Source organism: Mustela nivalis (genome assembly GCF_964662115.1).
Source record: "Mustela nivalis genome assembly, chromosome: 3".
Lineage (NCBI taxonomy): Eukaryota > Metazoa > Chordata > Mammalia > Carnivora > Mustelidae > Mustela > Mustela nivalis.
In genome coordinates, this window is record NC_139022.1 from 141,090,643 (window position 1) to 141,111,652 (window position 21,010).

The 21,010-nt window shown below is 47.0% G+C and overlaps 1 protein-coding gene across 2 annotated transcripts in view; it reads left to right on the forward strand.

Annotated features, from left to right (window-relative positions):
• Window positions 1-4,998: 4,998 nt before the first annotated feature.
• Window positions 4,999-21,010, forward strand: part of LOC309860858 (chondroitin sulfate proteoglycan 4-like) — a 62,846-nt gene continuing 46,834 nt past the window's right edge. The window contains exons 1-3 of one of the 2 annotated variants that reach the window (XM_082723297.1): window positions 4,999-5,032; window positions 16,634-16,797; window positions 17,133-20,702. In XM_082723297.1, the coding sequence (XP_082579423.1) occupies window positions 5,014-5,032; window positions 16,634-16,797; window positions 17,133-20,702 (3,753 nt within the window). In that variant the 5' untranslated portion in view covers window positions 4,999-5,013. Of the gene's footprint in view, window positions 5,033-5,601; window positions 5,751-16,633; window positions 16,798-17,132; window positions 20,703-21,010 lie in introns of those variants that run through there. The other variant, XM_082723296.1, reaches the window with a different exon arrangement.

Genomic DNA, 21,010 nt, shown 5'->3' on the forward strand with positions numbered 1-21,010 from the left:
CCTTTTCTACTCAGAACATCTATCTTGAAACAGTCACTTTAGGCTGGGCCGACACTCCACTGGCCTGGATGAGAGACTCTGCATGGGCTCCAGGCCACTGTGGTATATGAGTATGGCCTTAGCTGTGTGGGTTTTGCAAGGTAAGAAGAACCTCTTCGCTGTTGCAGGTAGTGGGTTTGGCTGGAATCCCTCTGCTCCCCCTGCTTGGTGGTTCTGCTCTTTGAGAAATTCAGAATCCTTGACAGACACCCTCACTTTCCTCAGGCAGCTTTCTAGAACTCAGAGAATTTAATCTCTGTGGCAAACTCACACAAGGTTGCATTTGCCCTTTCTTCTTTCTTTCTGTTGACTTCCCAAGAGATTTCAAGTATCCAGACATGATCTTTTGAAGACTGGTGTTTCTAAAGTTAGCAGTGACTTCTTAGAGTTCACCTCATTTCCGAATATCAACGCCTCTGAGCTCACAACCATTGCCTCAAAGAAACTGCTGCAAATTAATCACCTTCAAACTAATCTGGGAGTAGGTTGGGTTCCATGAGAGTTCTCAGTACTCCTGGATGGGCTCCTGAATATGGCAGATACAAGTCCCATCTGCATCTCAGATTTATAAGAACGCTAACTTTATTTTTCAATAACCACATGCATGATTTCATATCTAATTCTCCTGAGTGGCTGAACTCCATCTTGGTCTATATAATGCTCCTCTCAACACCCAGCAGACTGAGAGGAATAGGGTTTCCTGCCTTGGGGGATAGGATAATCAGGGGAAGCAGCCAGAATGGTGACATTGGTGGATCCTAAAGGAAGGCAGGGCCCCATGGAAGCAGTGCAATCCCTACATGGAGCTTTATGGGCTTCAAGAAGACAGTAAGACACCAGGAGAGAAAATATCTGTGGTGAGTCTTGGCAGCCAAGGCCTTACCCAGCTTCACAAAGAGTCCTGCCCCAGATTGGCTGACAATATTCAGAGTAGTTTGGGAGAAATAGAAAAGTTTCTGACAGAGCTATTCATGGGGGATTGAGACTGTCTCTATAAAGCCTGTATAGACTGACATCCAAAGGCCACATGGGGTGAGGAATGTCTCAGCGAACCACCATGCCTCTTCTCTCAGTCTTCCCTGATGTCTTGGCCCTATACCTAAGTCCCACGGAACTTCCACACAACTCAGGGAGGGAGACGCAGGAGCAAAAACCTCAGTTGACTGAGATACACCACAGCAAACTGGGAAGTCAAAACTGAAAGCAAGCTGAGTTTGGGAAAAATATAGAAAGATAATCATTCATGCACACCTGGATTTGTGAAGCTAGAGTTGTATACTAGCTCCGGCAAAGTGTGGATTTAGCAGAAGAGCTCAGAAGAATGTCATGGAAACAAAATTCAGGAGGCCTATCTGGGTTTTATGGGAATGAGAAACCACTAACGGCGATTGCCTGAGGCTCTGACTGTCCCTCATAATCAGGTTTTCCCTGGGACAAGGGACCAATCTCCTCTTGCAAACACTGAGACAGACGCAGGTGGCTTTCTCTCTGGGCTCATAGCCTCTGTTCTTCCATGAGTTCAGTGACGTGGGTCTTTGGTTGATGCCCACTAAGGCGCTATCTCCACGTGACCCCTTGGCCCCGTAACTGCCACAAATTCATTGTATTCTTAGTTCCTCTTGGTTGAAAGCTTTGAGAGGGTATCACCTTTGACATTCTTGTTTGCCCTTCAGATCAGGAACTCACCCCCGCTCAATTCTGTGGGGTCAGAGGGTGTGGAGTTGGCTAAATCAGAGGTGACCTCTCAAACAGTCATGTCATCAGAAGTATATGCGCCATGGAAAGTTTCAGAGAAGAGGATCTCGGGCCCAGTAGCCTGGCCCAGGCCCTAATTAACCTTTGTTAAAACTACTGCTGTATGTTTCTTACACCTCACTCTATCTTGCCACGTCCGTCCTTGACAGTAGACGCTTGAATTCATCTTCCTTTGCCTTTCGCATTCGGGAGACAGAGTTCAGTGAACACTGAACCGGTGCTCGTCTCTCTACTCTTATCCCTTCATTTCTCTATATTCATCCTCTGTTCTTTATATGTTTATTTCTGAGCAAACCAGTATTCAGATTAAAACCCAAATAGAATAATTCTTGTTGCTGAAGCTTAACCGCTGAGTGCCGGCCACGGCAACTACATTTGAGTGTGACCCTCATGCCCGTAGATTTCCCCACCAGACACTGTAAAGAAACATCCCTAGTGTCACCATATTTACAACTGGGCTTTTCCTAACCACCGAGCGTCTTAATTTCTCATTATTTTAGAGCTGTCTTAGCTGCTGTGGAAATTGACGGGAGACCACACGCGATGTTTGAAGCGTGTAAGTGATTACAACAAATTTAAAGAAGAGGGACAAGTGGCACTCTACAGGAAGATAGCTCCTAGTCTCATCCTGACACTTTGAGCGATTTTTCTAAATTAAAAGCTGCACATTTATTAGCAATCATTGCCTGGGTTTGAATAAAGAAGTTCAAATATTTCAAGTTTCTCTGTGCACTAATTAAAAGAGCTCTATTTAAATTAGGCAGGGCTGTCCTGATGCCAATGACGACAAATGAGAATCATAGAATTTTGAGCCAGGAGGGACTTTACAGATCATTTAACCCAATCCTTTCCATTTATAGGGGAAGACAGTGATGCTGCTATAAGGTATGCGATTTGTCCCACATCTAGAGCCAAAGCTACAGGGACTCCCACCCACGGGGTCTAGGACTCTTCAACCTCAAAAAAATCAGAACTACTATGGGCAGTGAGGTAAAGCCAGAAATTACTAACGTGGTGTGATTTGTGATTTATAATAAGAAATTAATATTTTGTCTTAATTTTTTGCTTAAGTTTTTGCTTAATTTTTGCTAAAACCCTTGGGAACTCCTAAGTGAAGAGAATATCTTTAAAAAACAAAAAAGGCCCTCTTGTTATGTTAATGAGGTGACTTTTGGAAAGCCTCAGGTAAACTAAAGGTTGTGGCTGGTTGCCAAGGAAACCAATTATGTGATTAGAAGGTAGGAACATTCAGTCCCATCCCCAGACCTCCAAGGAGGGGAGAGGGGCTAAAGGTTGAGTCCCATCACTAATGGCCGCCTCCATGAAAACCCAAAAGGAGGGGTTAAGAGAGTTTCTAGGCTGGTGAACTGGAAGGATTCCATGCACCACTGGGCGGTCCCCAAACTCCACCAGGACAGAAGCTCCTTTGTTTTTGACCTTGCTCTTCACCTGAGTCTTCACCTGGGATTCCTAAACCCAGTTTCAAGTTCAAGTTGATTCCCACAAGTTGATATTTTTCAAGTTCTCTCTGGGTAGCGGGGGTACAGGGGTACAAGAGCACCTGTCTCCTTTCCTCTGAAATCCCAGATCTCTACCCCCTTCTCCTTAGTTCAGAATGACATATCTACTTCATTTTGTCTGTCTTTGGAATTTCCATGTCTCTGTGGACTCCCCATATGTACAACTATTAAACTTGAATTTAATCTATCTGTTAATATATCTGTTAATCTATCTCATGTCTATTTGGTTCTTAGTCCAGTTACAAGGGCCTTTGAGGGAACGCGAATTCCTGCTGCCCAACATAATAAACCAGTATCTAATATGTAAACTGGTTTCCCGAGGCCTGTGAGCCACTCTAGCAAATTAATTGATCCCTAGTAGGGGAGCATTGGGAGCCTCTGATCTATAACCACTCAGTCAGAAGGCCTCATAGCAGTCTGGACCTGTGATTAGCATCTGAAGTGGAGGGCGGTCCTGTGTAACTGAGTCCTTAATCTGGAATCTCATAAAGATAGTGCCAGAACTGGGTCCAGTGGTACCCAGCTGATGTCAGAGTATTGCTTGGTAGTGGGGGGGGGGGGGGAGAAGCCTACACATTAGCACTGGTATCATAATTGTTCTGTGGATAACATGAGTAGTCTTTAGCAGTATATATGGCTAAGCTCATGGAAGGAAAATAAAAGTCCTCCAACACGAAGGACAGATCAAAGATGATTCATTTTTAGGACTGTGTGTCTCTCCAAGGATGCTCAGAAACCAGCCAGAGAAGCCCCATAGACTAGGCTGGGCTCCCAGGTATGATGAGAGTGCCCAGAGATTCCTTACCTTGTACCAGGGGTCATGCTCAACGATCACTCCTTATGAGCTAGCTAAATCACGCGAGCAAAGTTGTGTCAAAGTTAAGACAACTGAGAGATTTGCCCAAGGTCACATACCAGCGTCTCTAGTACCCAAGCTGGGATCTGCACACAGATCTCTTAAAGAACCAGGCCTGTGTTCTTAACCAGAGGTGACATTTGAATAAAACCTCCTTGGTGCACACCGGGGCCTTTCTGGGGAATCTGGTGTGGCATCGCCCATATTTTAAATTTATGTGCATCCCTGAGGCTGCCAGGGGAAATTCTGCATGCCTGGTGCAGTCGGAGCTGAACTGACCTCTCAGCCCCAGGCAGACTTATGTGACCTCCAACGCTTTGGTAGGACAGAGTCAGCCAGAAGTGGGGGGCAGAAAAGGGGCAAGAAGTAGGAAGCAGTTCCCCTAGAGATGCAGGGCTAGGTTGCCAGAAGAAAGGGGTAAGGGAGGTGCTCAGGAGGCCAAACACCTCTGCTCCCAAGTAAAACAAATTACAGATTGTCTGCTGACAAAAAGGTCAAAATTGGATTCTGAGCTTAAACACACACACACACACACACACACACACACACACCCCAAAACCCCACTTTACTGCAGAACTAAAAAAGGAAAGGAAGGGGATATGAAATCATCCTTAATTTTATCAGGAATACACCGTCACTGGCATTGACTGCCCCTGCAGCCCTTTTGTTAGCATTCTGTCAAACCCCAGCGCTGCACAGAACAGAGCCCCGGAAACTCAAGGCAAAGAGAAGTTGATCTAGAAGGCCCTTGGCTCTTATTGGTCAAATCCTGTTCTTGTCAGATCGTGGTCCTGTCCATTTTACCAGAAACCTCATACCTGGGTGGAGGCTCTCCCTGTGAACATGTGGCCCAAACCACAAGGTGAGTTTTTGCACACACGACCCTTGGGCCTTGATTAATTCCTCCGACAGAGGCTCCAAAACATCCAATAAAAAAACCCTGGGGGACCGTCCTTTAAATACAAACGAGGTTCACATTTGATAAGCAATGACTATGTTATCTTATCACCGCCCACTCCGAGTCGTTCATCCAACACATATTTGCCGGTGCCAACGCGCAGGGTATACACTGGACATACCGCAAAGGGCAGAACAAACCCTCCGCCCTCAGCCGGGTCTGGGGAACTAGCCCACCTCCTCCATTAGTCCTTCCCCAGCCTCTTTGTCACCACCTCCTGCTGGCCCATGTCACTTCACCGCACCTGTCGCCCGGTCGAGCGGGGGCCACGTACCCTTTGCGCTCCGCGCCTTGTTAGGCGCCGGTCCCCACACCGCCCCAGCCCGGTTTCGCCCGCGGCCTGGGAGAAGAAGGCCCGGCCCGGGCGGGCGCTGGTGGCGCGCAACAGCTGCAGGTCGCAAATGGCTCTCCCCGCCCCGGCCCAGCCCCCCGCGCTGGCTGGAGGCGGCGCCCCCTGGTCGGGCTGCGGGGCGGAGAGGGGCGGGCGCAGGTAGCTGGGCCGCCGCCCGGGTGCGAGCGCGGGCGCGGGGCCGCCGTGGCGGGATGGGGTGGCTCGGGGCCCGCCGCCTCGTCCTGCTCGCCGCCTGCCTGGGGCTCTGCGGGGCGCGCGGGGCGCTCGGAGGTACGCGCCCAACTTCCCTTCCCCGCCCCCTCCCCGGCCGCGCCGCGCCTTGCCAGCGGAGGGTGGGGGCCCTCTCGGGACTCCAGGCGGCCCCGGGAAGCCGCGCGGCGACCCCGACCCGAGCTCCGGGGCCGGACGTTCCTGGGCTGGGCGGCGGGGAGGAGACTGTTCGGCCCTGCGCGGGGGTGTGGGCGCCGCCGCGGGAAACTTCCAGCCACCCCCACCCCACACATCCGCGCGAGGCCCGCCCCGCCAGTTCCGGGGAGCCCAGGGGAGTCCCGGGGTGGGGGCCCGGGGTGAGGGCCCGGGGTGGGGGCCCCTCCCGAGCTTCGCTGGGCCCTCGCCGCCGACCGGGGGTTTCGGAGCTGCACTCCGGGGTGCACTCCCAGCAGAGCGAACGAATCCTGCCGCCCTCCCTTCTGAGCCTGTGCAGCTCTGCGCTTGGCCGGGGCCAGTGGGAGGTGCTCGGCTGCGGGGACCTGCCGGCCTGTGGGGCCTTAAACTCGTCCCGAAATTCTTTGGTTGCTGGCCTGGCCTCTTGTTCTAGAAGTACCTCCACAAGTTCACCTGCATTTGCTGGACCTCAGTCACTGGAAATGCTTTGCATTTCCATGGCGCTTTCCAGGAGTGAAGGATTACTAATTATTGGGACTTTTTACACAACCAGTCGTGCACTTGGGCCTTCTCGCCCTCCTTGGCTCCTTGTAGTTTAGTATTTCAATGAAAGACTTCCTTTGAGACTTTTTAAAGATAAAACATTATAAATCAAAGGCCTTGTATCTCTTTGTAGGATTCGGATTAAAATCTGCATGCTTATTTACATTTTAGGCATGGAACAGACAAATAGTGCCATTGCTGCCTACACCACCTCATAATTTCACGAGGAGCTTGGGAGTCGAGTTCCAGCCAGGATGGCATTTGTACTCTGGACCCTTCACTCTTACCCCAGTTGCTTGGGTCTGACTGCAGCACTCCCTCTCCCAGGCCCTGCCCTGTGTGTGGGCCATTCCAAGCTCCTTCTCCCATTTTCCTATCCCTTCCCTGATTCCTGCTTGGCCCTAAGGGTGGATTGCACCCAGTACTGGAGGCCTGGGGCTGCAGTCTGAGGCTTTGATGTGGCTTTGAGAAGCAAGGTTCCAGTTGCAGAACGGGAGATCTGGGAGCGAGGGAACGGTTTGATTGAACCAGTGGTTAGTGTAGGGTGATGGTCAAGTCCATAATTTTGGAGTCAGATGGGCTAGGGCTTCAACCTGGGTGCAATCTTGTGTTCTCAGACTGGCTTTGGGAAAGTCTTAGTTTTCCTTCTCTCGGTCTTAATTTTGCATCTGTGCAATTGAAATAAATACTTGACTTCTTCAGAGAGGCTCGAGTAAAACACTGTGTAAGACTTTCTTACTGCCAGACAACTGCTCAGTAATGTTCATTTCCCTCCTTTTCTACTCATTACCCTCTTTCCTCATCATCTGTGCCTTGGGTATGAGGCTAAGAGCCAACGGATTAGACACCCATGGAGGGGTACAGAATGCAGATAGGAAACGTTTGCGGAATTCCATAGCATATACAGTAGTTCCCCCTTACCCACAGGAGATACTTTCCAGGCCCCTCAGTGGATGTTGAAATTATGTGTGGTACTGAACCCTTACATGTACTGTTTTTTTCTATAATATATACCTGTGATAAAGTCTAATTTGTAAATTAGGCATAGTAAGAGAATAAATGTAAAAATAGACTATATTAAAAGTTACATGAACGTGGTCTCATTCTCTCAAGATATCTTATTATACTGCATTCACCCTTCACATGGTGCTGTGAGATGTCTGTGTGATGAGATGAACCACGTGAATGGTGTAGGCTTTGTAACGTAGCTTTCGGCTGCCATTGACCTTCTGAAGATATGTCGGAAGGAGGATCATCCGCTTCCGGACCATGACTGACCATGGGTAACTGAAATCATAGGTAAGGGAGGATTCTTATATTTTTAACGTATTTCCTCACCCATGGCTCTAATGGCAGCCCAAATACTGGACACTGTGGTCTCATCAAAAGTTGTTTTGGGGCACTTTGAAGAACATCTTCTTGAGTAGCTAGATGTGAGATCTGATTTTAGGTTTCTTTCTGACTTCTTTGGATGATTCAGCCTGTTGCTTTGAAGAAATCTAATTGTCAAACGTAGGTGAACTCTGTTCTCAGTCCTTGAGGGACTGATTGTGTCCTCAGCTTGGAGAGTCTTGCCATAGCGGGGAGCCACTTTGTCTGGTAAACAGATACTGTCTCAGTAAGAATAGCCTTAGTGTTGGTTCTCAGCATATCCCTATTTGCAAATCAAATATCAATCCTGCTATCACTAACTACTTTCTCAAGGTACAACACGTACTCAGCCCTAGACTCATGTTGTCAATAGTTCAACAATTTTTGACAACCTTCTTATCAGATCTCATTAGAATATTACTGCTTTGACTTTGGGCCCGCGCTGATGAAAGGCCAGCCCTTCCAGTTCCTTTTGCCTTTACTGGCCCTCGAATTGTTTCTATTTTTAATCTCTAGCTTATCTGCGGGAATTTTAAAAAGCAACTGATCCTGTTAGTGAGGATTTGTGTAGTTACAGTGACATAACACAACTGTAAGCTCAGTTGTCCAGGCAGACCGCGTGTGGTGTGTCAGTGAATGAGAAAGAGAGGCATTAGTGCCCATCGTTCTGTCCTGTAGAGTTCCCACTGCACCCTCAGGGAGACTTGGTACCCAGCAGGTGAGACACATGCCTGGTCTCACCTGGACAACTGAGGCAGGACAGCCATCAGTCTGTAAATTAGAACTGAATAAAGAATTCTTATTATTCTAGAGTCTTTTTTTTTTTTTTTTTGATTAAGGCAAGCTGTGAATTTATAATATTTTCTTCAGGTTTCACAATGAATATCTTGGCACCCCACTTTGCCATTTCTTTTCTTCTCTCTTTTTTTTTTTTCCACTTTGCCATTTCTGCTTAAGGCTGTGGTGTCCGGACCCAAATGCTCACCATGACCAGTGTGTCGCTGTGAGCCAAGCACCAGCTGGTGCGGCAGGAAGGGACCCAGCATGGTGGCCCGAGCCCCACTCACCCCCCATACCCTCCCCGCCCCCGCTGTGGGAATGGACAGGTACCCCGCCAGTGCATGCAGGGAAGCCCAAAAATTCAGGTGTTCGATTATAATCTCTCTTTTTTTTTAAAGATTTTTTTAAAAGATTTTATTTATTTATTTGACAGAGAGAGATCACAAGTAAGCAGAGAGGCAGGCAGAGAGAGGGAAGCAGGCTCCCCGCTGAGTAGAGAGCCCGATTTGGGACTCAATCCCAAGACCCTGAGATCATGACCAGGGCTGAAGGCAGAGGCTTAACCCACTGAACCACCCAGGTGCCCCGATTATAATCTCTTTTATTTAAAATACCGTCATTTAATATTTTTTAAAAAATAGAACTGCATGGTCCATACAAAACACAAGCAAAACTCATAACTTCTACTTCTGGGGCCTTTCCCAGTGCTTCTGCTTTATTCGCCTCCGTATTCCTGACACATAGTCTAATACCTAGAAATGACAGGTGACCAATAAATCCGAGCCCCTGAACGAACGACCCAATGTACCTGGGGGCTGTGGAAGGCAGAACAGCAGCTCCCCAGCAAGTTCACTCTTAATGCCCAGAACAGAGAATATGTTGCCTTACGTGGCAAAAGAGACTTCCCAGCTGTGATCCAATTAAGGATTTTGAGATGAGGGGTTATCTTGGCTTATCCGTGTGGGCCGTAAGCAAACACAGAGCGTTGTAAGAGGGAGAAGATGATACGTTGGAAGCAGAGGCTGGAATGATGTGACTGCTGGCGGAGGCACCAGCCAAGAAATGTGGCAGTCTTCTAGAAGTTGCAAAAGGCCAGGGACAGATTTCTCCCCACCAACTACCAGGGGAAAAAAAAAAAAATGCAGCCCTGCAGACACCTTGATTTTAGCTCAGTGAGATCTAAGCTAACTTAGGGCTAACTAGTCCCCAGAACGGTAAAGCAATAGATCGTTGTCCTATTAAGGCATTACATTTGGGGTAACTTGTTGCAGTAGCAATAGGAACTGGGGAGCCGGGGAGCAAACACAGCTGTGCGGGAGGGCCATATGCAGGGCTTCTAAGCTAGGATGTGGGCTCTGTCACTAAAGAGGGCGCTGTCAGCTCAACCAGCACCTAGCTAGGGGTCAGGAGTGCCTCCCTGCTTCTTCATTCCAGCCTCGCTAGGGGCAGCTATGGAGCCTACAGGAATAGCTCCCCCTGGAGTGGTGCAGGACCCAGATCTGCAGGTGTGAGGCAGAGCATGCCCCCCTGAGAGGAGCTCAGGGCAGGGCATGGGCTGGCTTCTCTTTGCAACCTGAGCAGTTGGCATGGAGATTCATGTTTGGGGAAGGAGCAAGGAGTGAGAATGTGGTGAGTCCCGTTCTACAAGAATTCCAGGGCCCCAGATTGCTCTGGCCCCACCTGCAGACCCAAGATTTGCATCTTCCCAGTGGCCCACACGGCCTGCTAGCCCCTCCTTCCCCACCTTCCTACAGGGCCAGCAGCATATTTGGCCGAGAAATGTGGTGCCAGAGGCCCCTGTCACCCCCTAAGCCAACTAAGCAACTGCTCATCTTACGGCCATGGAGCCAATAACTCTTTGTTCACTGACTCTGTTGCCTGACTTCTGAATTCGTGGACCTGAGTTTTGTGGGAGAGACTCTGAGGATGTCCCTTGTTGGGGTTTGTTTTTAATGAGAACCGAGGAGGTTGGGCCTCTCAGGTGTGGTAAATGTTTATGGTAATGTCTGTGGTAAATGTTTATGGTAATGTCTGTGGTAAATGTTATTTCATAGTTGGAAGTTTTCTTCTTTCTCAGAATGTTCTGGATGGTTAGATATCACTTGATAAATATTCGGCCTCGGTTTGATAAAGCATGCAATGTCAGTGCCACAGTAAAACACTGTAGACGTTCCTCAGAGAAGATTTGTGAGGTGAAAGTGTGGCTTTTCGTTCCAAGCACAGTGACTCGCCTCTCAGGGTCAGTGTGAGGAAGAGCTGCTTTATAACGTTGACCCTCCTTGAGCACCTCAGCTTAGGACTTTGTATAACACAAACGCTTTAGCAGAGAAGTTTGTTTTTGTGGTTTTGTATTTTAATTTTCAAAGTAAGCTTCTACACTTATGATATATCATCTTTAGAATATGTTTGGAAGAAAGGCAGTAACAGTATAAAATTGTCCATGATGGAATTATTATGAAAAGGCAGCTCTAGTTTTCAAGGAAAGCAGACAGTTCTGAAATCTCTTTTTTGGGAATACTTTCCTGATTAGTTTCTAGCTCACTCTGACTTTGCCCTCACACACTCACCAGGTCGATCTTTCTAAAATCCAGAACTGATGTGTCTCCTCCCCACTAAAAACCGTGATCTTCCCTGCTGTGTGCAGAATAAGCTACAACCTTCTTAGATGGTTTGTAAGGCGACCCCACCCCATTCGTGGGTCCCTGCCAGTGGGGAATCCGGTTGGTCAGTCAGCCGTTTACCCCCCAAGTAACTGAAAATTTCTCATCATATATGTGCCAACAAAACAAAGAAAAACAAAACCGGAACTTCTCTCTCGGTAGGTGGATACCCAGCCAGAAATTCGGAAAATCATCTAGATTGCCGCCTGACCTCTTCCCTTCCCTCCTAGACAGTCCAGCTTTTAAAATATCTCTTGAACCCGCCTGCCTCTCCCCCTGCCTGCTTCCCTACTCCCTACCATGCCTTTGAGCCCATTTTCTGCACTTCAGCCAGAGTCCTCTAAATTGCAATCTGGGCATGGCATTTCCCTATTTGATCCTTTTATGGCTTTCTTTGAGCTGAGTTTGAACCCTTCCCTTGGCTTCCAAAGTTGCCATTATGGTGTGCCTCCGGTGTGCTGGACACTCCTACAGGCACCTTGGACTGAGCAGTGACGAAGACTAGCCAAGCCTTCTGCCCTCAAAACCTCACATTCTGTTTGGGATGGTGTGGGATTGGAGCTGGTAATAACCCAGGAAGCAAATCAAGAAGGTAACTAGAGCTTATGATAAGGGTCTTGAAAGGAGTCACCAGTTTAAACTGACAGTTCAGGGAAGGCCTTTAGTAGTCCCACCATTTGCCCCCACGCCAACTTTGCAGCACTCACCCTGGCTGTCCCCCGCCGGGTCCCCCCCCCCCCCCCCGCAACACACACACAGTGCTCAGCCAGACTGGACCTTTGAATCTTTACAGTCCCTGGTCTCTTTCTCTTTCTCTCCCCTCATTTATCTCCTCTTGCTCACATCTGTCCCTCGCTAGGTATTTCTGGAAGCCATTGTCTTGCTGCTGGAAACACCTCAGTCCATCCACCTCCTGGGCTAGGCCGAGAGCCTCTGCTGTGCTCTCCATTTCCCAGGCACTCTAATTGCTTGATTGGCAGTCTATGTCATTCACCTTTCAGTCCCCATGTTTGTGGTTTATTTGCTATATTTGTGGACAGCGGAAGTACGTGTCAGATGGGCCACTTAATCTGTTAGGGAGAGACACTTCCTAGGCACAGGACTCCTTCCTTTTTACCGCAGCGGGGCCCCAAACAAGCCGCTGTTGTACCAGCTGCCCAATTAATATCGCCTGGATTGGATATACTCTTCCTTCCGAGCAGCTTTCTCTTCGGAGAGCCCGCAAACCCCCTTAGTCTCAGTAACTTCCTGCCTCCAACTCCTGATAATACTTGGCACACAGTAGGTGCTCAAGAAATAGTAAACCAGAGTATTCCCAAAGCTGCTTTGCTTCCCAAAGAAGCAAAACTGAAATCCAACAAACAAAAACAGGAAATTGTAGTTTGGGGGGGGGGGATGGTAACTATTTCTAAGGTAAAAAAATGAATCAAATACCTACTCCTCCTCCCCACCCCACACCCCAGGAGAAATGATAGAGAAACAGAAATGTTTACTTTTCCCTGGAAAGTCTTTTACCCACCTTATTGCCAAACTTTGGCTTCCATTCAGCCCTGTCACCTTTTACATAAGCACATAAAACCAGGAAGTTGTTCTGATTTTTGTTCACCTTGACTTGCCCTACCCATATAATTCTAAAGTCACACCTTTTCCTTTTCTGTAGGTGAAGATCACTTTTCTTCTTCTGGAACCCAGTTTTTCTTGTGTTTCTATTGCTTTCTTATTGTTATTTTGAGGCACTTACTAGAAGCCATAAAATTTGAGATCCATTCCGAGCAACTGGCTTCAGGCTGTCAGACCGGAAGTTTTAAACCTGCTTCCTTGATTTTCCCCTGAGGCAATGGAAATTTCTAGCCACCAGCTGATCCTGGAATTGATTTAGTGCCAGGAAGGTGAACTGTGGGAAAATATAATATTACTTAGTCATTCTCAGCAGTAGATTTTATTATTTAGAAAACATGTCCTGGTTTTGAGAGCTTAACAATACAGCCTCTAAGTCGGTCAAAAATCAGAGTGAGGGGATTCAGTAACCAGGAGGCCAGGACCACATACACTAGGTAGGAGAGCTAGTGGGCTTATAAATGCTTGTTTCATCTTCTTTACTTCATTGCTGCATTCTTGTTTTCTTGAATTTAATTATTGATGGCTGTTTTTTAACTAGAAAAGTGTCTTTATACCTACCTGAGAAAGTTTGTAGAGATCATAGTCATCTCTGTATCAGCTTCTATCTTGGTGAAAACAGGGGATTTGAGGTGGGGAATGCAGGGTTTGGGTCTTAGCTCTGTTTTGAACTACCTGTTGACTCTACATAAGTCCCTAAGCTTTTCTAGACCCGAGTTTACTCAACTATAAAATAAGGGTCTCTTAGGTTAGTGTAGTTTGGTTCATGAAATGCTTGCTTGCTACCTATCTTAGATTGGGTTCCCAAAAGAGAGCCGCACAGGCAGGGATTCTTGTGAAAGTAAAATGCTGAGTGAGATGGCCAGGAGAGAGCTGGAAGGAAGGAAGCAGGATTGGGCAGGAGAAGAAACCAAGCAAAGATCTGGGTTTAGCTCACCTAATCTTGGCCTGATCCCAGAGAGAGCTCTAGGATATGAATGGCAGCACAGAGCTCTACATATTTTATGCATCTGTTTCAGTCAGTCATTGGCTATAGGTCCCCCTTTAGGGCAGGGGGTGTAATTTCACTGAAATTTCTGGATAACACAGTGAAACAGCGGGAGGAGGTTATACCAGCTTGTTAAAAGGGATCTCAGTGAGCTATCAACAGAATCTGCTATGCCACCTGTGGCCAGGCACTGTGCTAGGTATTAGAGAGGCGAAGATAAACAGAGAGATGGCCCCTGATCACAGGAAACTCATAGACTATTCCAGAAGATCGATGAATAAGCAAGGAATTTCAGTACAACATGGTGAATGCTGGAATAAAGGAATACGCAGAGTGTTGTAGGAACAGAGAAGCAGACATTGAAGACTGGGTTCCTCGGGAAGCAGAATCTGAGATGGAGATAATCACGCAGGAGCCTTATCCAGGACTGTTCTTAGGGACCGACATTTGTTCTCAGACCCATATATTATATCTCCTGGAGATATAGCAGGAGGTGTTTAAAGATCTTTAAAGACCATGTAAATATCTTTCACTTCAAGTCTTGGAGGACAGACCCTCACTCCACTAGAGTCTTACTTCTGCGCTGGTGATTCAGCTGTACCTTCATCAGATTGTTCCAGCGCTCTTTCGGGGCCTCAGCCTCAGCCGTGTAATAGATGATGGGACCAGTGGATCCTATGGTCTTGGGCCCGTTACCACACCTTCCTTGGAGTAAAGGACATGTCTTTGATTGATGTGATGTTATTTGGCTTCCCCTGTTAGTGGATTAAACACTCCATGAGCTCTTCATGTAATGGTGCTATCTGAGGCAAGAAAGGCACATAGATACCCAGAATATGTGGATATTTTATTTTTTGAAATGAATCACTGGCCAGTCTAAAAAAGAAAGGGTTTCACTGAAGTCAGCTCAACACCGAGTGGACAGTTGGTCTCTCTTCAAGGAACAGTAACATACTGGGGATGGGTGTTGGACTCTGTTGGAGGCCTGTTGGGCATTCAGCAGTAGCAGTAGCTAGGAAAGCCTCAGTAAAAGGGATCCCAGACTACTGGGTCTCCCTCCCTGGCACCATGGCCTCCTGCTGTGCCAACCTATGGGGGGGGCAGAGGTGACCCGCGTCAATCCCAGACCTCCTTGTTCCTACTTTTTCCGTCTTTTGCATCCTGGGCTCTTGACGATCTGTTCAGGCCATTTGCCACTCTCGATCAGTGTGGGTTTTTTTTTTGTTTTTTTTTTTTTTTTTTTTAATCTGAACCTCAGTCCACTTCTCTCTGTGTGTCAAGTGGATGATTAGGTATTCTACCCAAAGTTCTATCCACTTGGAGCATTTTTTCTTGCTGCTGTTTTTCATGGTCACCGCTAAGGGGAGCTATGGTGCAGTTGGCGGCTGTTCTCATCAGACTCCCGTTGGATGATGCTGATTCATCCGTGAACCATGCTCAGGTGTTCTATTTCTCCATCAGCTGGCACCATGGATTCGCCCATGCAGCCATATGCGTGAGCAGAGGAAAGGTGCTGGCGCGAGAAGGGTGATGATGGAGCTCTGGGCTGCCATCTTGTGCGCTCACTTGTGCCTTCTGGTCTTATTTATGCTCCATCCCGGAAGTACCATTTTCATATCTTTCATCCATCTGTCATGGTAATTCTGTCGTGTTGCTCACAGTGTGAGACAGAAAATGTTTCGCATTTTCTATGCATCTAGGAGCCACTTTAGCAGTGAGTTCACACCGTTTCTGGTAGTCTTTGCCAGGGTGTTACATCCAGTACCTTTGGAGAATTCCCCCAAATCTAAATTCTTCCTTATCCAGCTTCACGATGTGCCCCCGTGATCAGCACCCTCAGTCGCATGTGTGTTCTGGAAGCTACCAGGTGTAGAATATACCTGAAGAGGTCCTACAGCTATGTTAGGGTCTAGTCCTTTTCCACCCCTATCAAGCCCAACATGTCCCCACACAGGTCATGTTGTGACTTAACCTTTGTTTTTGATCGAGTGGCCAGAGGTCAAGTGCTGCTTGTGGGGAGAAGCCTCTGCATCCTTTTCCAGCCAAGGGCACGCCAATTTTAATAGGGAAATAGGGAAATAGGCCACTTCTGTAGGCTAAGAGGGTCCAGAGAGAACCAGGGACCCAAGGTATTTGAATACATCAACCCAGATGCCTCCATTTCCTTATATCAAGGTTCTGTTCTTCCCCAGCCAGGATCTTAGCTTTGTTGGAGCTTACCTTCCGCTGGTCTCCTGCTGTAGGAAAGGGGGACTCTATATGCTACCATGGAAGCCCTCTTGCTTTCACACTTAATTGTCAGCAGATCTCTCCTACCTTTTCCTTCTCTTTTTTCCAAGCTTTATTCAAATTTAGCAATAGACAGCCAATTTCATAGTCTTCATAGTTACTATTTGCCCTGTATCTTTCATGGCTTGATCTTTTATAGCTGAATAATGTGGTCCCTTCTCCTCTTACACCAGTTCACCACCACTGGTGTGGGATTATCCCTGTGACAGGGAAGGAAGCGGGATTGGGTACATGGAGAAGTAGACTTGCAATTCAGTTTCAACAGAAGGCTTGACCACCCTTCTTGGGAGTTCTGAAGAGAGACTGACCCATCAGGGCTTTTTTGAGTTGGGGCAAGAGAACACTGAACCTTTGTACCCCCACATTGGAACTGTGGGCTACCCCAGGAACTGACCATGGCTTTGGGCAGGGCCGCTTTCCTCAGCAAGGTCAGTCCCTGAAGGGAGAAGACACTCTAAAGTGGAATTGTCATTGTGTAATGAATTTACTCATTTATACTCCTTATTGAATTTTTCCCCTAGCATCTTTTTATGGTGAAAGCTATGTGGAGCTCAACATCATCGAAGTTTTGCCTGAGTTATCTCTTCAATTAAAATTTCAAACCAGCAAACCGCAGGGATTACTTTTCCTTGCAGCTGGGAAAAATGAGTACTGTATAATAGAGCTTCTATCAGGAAACTTACGGGTAAGATTTTCTTAAATCTTTAAAAATGTGTGAGTTTTCAATTACTGGAGGAAAAACCATGAGAGAGAAAGAGAACAAAATATCTATCCATTTTATTCCTGTTATTTTACTAGAATAAAAATGCGTACCATTAGAAAAGTTGGGATAGCCTCTGATTTCACCAGCATGCCTGACATATTCTGACTCTGAAAATTTTAAACCTCATCGTGTAGTCCATACCTGTGGAAAGTGGTTTCAAGTCCAAGTTTCTCTCTCTCTCTCTCTGTGGATGGCCCTGTTTTCTCAGTAAGATACTACGAGATGAGACTGATTAATTATGATTCTTTCTCTTTCAGGTGAGGGTGAATTTGGGTGCAGGTGAACAAGTGCTCCTTTCTGAGCAAAGGCGTCGTGTGGATGACTTGAATTGGCATTTCATGGAACTGTACTATGTTAAAAACACTATCTCTCTGGTTATCGACAAACACTATGAGACAACTGGCCAAATCACTCATGGGACGCACAGTTTGCACTTTCAACATGGAATCTACATAGCAGGCCATGGTGAACTTGACCTCCCTTACCTGGATGGAGAGCTTCCCGGTTTCCGTGGATGTATGGAGGGTGTGATATTTAACCAGAGGGAGATCCTCGCATCCCTCAGGCCTTACCCTGGTTTTAAGAAGGTGTATGAGGTGTCACTAGGATGCAGTGATGAATTTTTTGCAGGAGAGGATGAGGCCATCAATTTCTTTAGCTCCAGATCCTACGTCACCTTCCCAGAATGGAGGGTGCGTGGGGAAGGGCTGTTGGAATTTGCTTTGCAGACTGGTAGTCAACAAGCTTTGCTTTTGTTTCAGCCAGGTAGACAAGGAAATTTTGTTGCTTTGGAAATAGTTCATGGTCTGTTGAAAGCTCATGTAGGAAGGAGCAAAAGTAACACCCAGCTCTCTTCTTTAAGCGTAGTTAGTGACAACAGGTGGCACATTATTCAACTCAGACTCACAGGACAGTATCTGGACCTGATGGTGGATGAGCAAGGGGAGAGGGCGTTGCTGCCCTTGCGAAGCAAACCATTTGTATCGGAAGGTCCTCTCTTCGTGGGAGGTCTTGATAACCGTAAGGGAGAAGAAGTTAAGAAGTTAGAACTTGTCTCTGTGCCTAGGAAATCTGCTCGAGGAGTCTCTTTCAAAGGGTGCTTAAGAGGCTTGGAAACCAACTCCGTAAAGAGAGCATTAAAGAATGCCCTTGTGTCTAAAGATGTAGCCGCCGGGTGTAAATTGCAGAGTAGTGATAATGAAAACCCTTTCATAACCACAGCAGAAAACCTGCTTCGTTCAGAAGTTCCCCTTTCCACTACCGTCCCCAAGGCACGCAAGCCTTTTCTTCACCAGGCGAGTAGCTATTTCGTAAGTCTGAATAACCTGGAGGTCCAAGAAGGTGGGCGAGCCTTACTGGAACAAAGGCACATGAACGTGGTTGTAGCATCCGAAGATGTGGGCATCCATCCTTCTCAAATACTATTTAAAATAGAGGAAATGCCCCTGCACGGGTTCCTTCAAATTGATGTTTCGCCTGCACAGGGAATGGAGGAGGCTTTCACTATGTTAGATTTGGGGCAAGGGAAAATTTGGTATGTCCATGATGGCTCAGAAGAACCTAGGGATTTTTTTACATTTTCAATCTCATCCACGAGTAGGAAGGAAATGCCATTGTATCTGCGAGGACATGTTCCATATGTGTTTAACATTACTGTCCTTCCAGTAAATGATGCCCCAGTCCTTAAACTCCCTGAAGGAAACTTGCTCCTCCTGTTTGAGAATTCTAAGAAACAACTGACTCCAAATGTAATACACGTGTCAGACCCTGACACAGATTCCTTGAGTCTTAGTTTCTCAGTTCTTGGCAACTTCAATTCAGACTCTGGGTTTTTAGAAAACACCAATGGTCCTGGGAAAGCCATTAATAGTTTTACGCATGGGGATTTAAGAGATGGCAACATTTTCTATGTGCACAGAGGTCATCGGAACTCCCGAATCCTTCTGAGAGCAAGCGATGGAGAGCTGGTTAGCAATACCGTAGTGTTACGGGTCATGGCTATTCCTTGGGACTTTGAAGTGGCTGTTAGAACTGGGGTAGTCGTCCAGCAGGGGGGCGCGGTTCTGATTACACGGAGTAACTTGTCAGTGGAGGTTAACGGTGAACCCCACGAGATGGAGACCCGCTATGCTATCACTCATCCACCCCAATTTGGTCACATTCAGCAGCAGGGGTCAAGGGGTGAATGGAAACAAGTTAGTACCTTTTCTCAACGTTCCATTGATCGGGGTCGGGTCCGGTACCATAGCACATTTCAAGAACTACAGCCAGAAAATGTTACAGATCACTTTAAATTTAAAGTGAACATAGAAGGCAAAGTCAGTGAAGAGCTGGTATTTCCCATTACCGTACACTGGCTAAAGTTTGTACTTCTGAAAAATGTGCCTCTCGAGGTCAGTAAGCTGAGCAGACAAGTACTGAACTCTGATCACTTGCAGGCTGTGACGGAGGGTATGAGTGTAACTCAGAAAGAACTGCGTTTTAAGTTACTGACACCACCTAAGAAAGGAAAATTGCTAGTTGGCAATAAAGTTCTAAAAACAAACTCCGTCTTCAGCCAGCAAGACATTGCAGACTCTAAGATAAGTTATGAGCCACGGGAGAGGCCTAGGGAAGACACAGAAGATATCTTCAGGTTCTTGATTGTTGCAAAGCACATAGAATCCAAAGATTATACTTTCAGAATAAACTTTGAAGCAGACAGGACCCTCATTATTGTAACTAACAGAGGGTTATCTGTAAAAGAAGGAGAAGGGAAATTAATTACAAAATCGGAATTATTCGCTCAAACACCGGACAATCAGACCTTCCGATATATAATCACCAAGAGTCCTCAACATGGGGAGCTGAAACTGGTCAACTTTTCAGACCCTCTGGGAAGTCGTGATAATATCACTACGTTCACTGATCGAGACATAGTGGGGGAGCAGCTGATGTATGTCCACGATGACTCTGAGACCCAGCATGATGAATTCCTCCTTGTGGCCTCCGCCTCAGGACCAGGCCGAGAGGGAGTGGTCAGGCATCTTGACGCAGAACGTTTATCTACAGAAATCAAAGTTGGCATTTCTGTAGAGTTAAAAAATGATGAGAAACCAGTACGTGTGGTAGATAAGGTCTTTTGTGTTGTAAGGAATGGCCAGCGCCTACTGACCCTGGCAGATCTCTGTTACCATGATCCCGACTCAGATTTTGATGATGGCCAGTTGCTCTACACCCGACGGGGCATCCCAAACGGGGACCTGGTGAGAGCCAATGATGTCACTCAGAAACTCTACCAGTTCAGGCAAGATGACCTGCGGGAAGGGCGAGTGCTTTTCAGACATCGGGGTGCAGACTCTGCCCGCTTTGTGCTGTTCGTGACAGATGGTGTCCATTATACATCATCCCTTCTTGAGGTCAGTGTGTCAGACCCCTACATCCAGGTAGCCAATAACACGGGGCTGATTGTACAAAGAGGAGAGGACAGCAGCCTCACAGCATCCAACCTCAGTGTCACCACAAACCAAGATGTCCGAACAGACCACGAGATCGAATTCCACGTGCTACAGCCCCCAAAGCATGGTGGAGTGCTAGTCAACCAGTCAGTGTCCCGCTCATTTTCCCAGCATGACTTGAAGCGGGGACATGTGATTTATAGGCATGATGGCAGCGGCAATTCTGATGTGTTCAACCTGACAGTGAAAGTTAAGGAGATACATATAGATGTGGGCGTCTATGTACAAGTGTACTCAGAAAGCCACCAACATCGTGCCCAAGTTCCACTCATCAAGACCCTTATAGTTGAAGAAGGAAAACCAGTAAAACTGAATAGAGGAAGACTCCAGGTAGGTAACTGTCCTACCACTGAGCATTCTTATTCTCCCAGAGTAATCTGCTTCTAAGAGCTATTTTTGTGTTGATTTCTCCCTGGTATTCAGAATGACTTTTTTTTCCAAATGTAAATGCCATTGAAAGGAAAAGCTGGAAGGTTTCATGATTCTGATACTACTGATAGTGCTATAGTTGGAGTATAAGTGACCAAGCCTTATGTTAAGGCCAAGTGCACACCAGCACACAATATGTATGTTTGTTTAGTGTAGGATGAACTGGAAATTAGGAGATGATGTACATATTATTGTAAATTAAGAGAGCT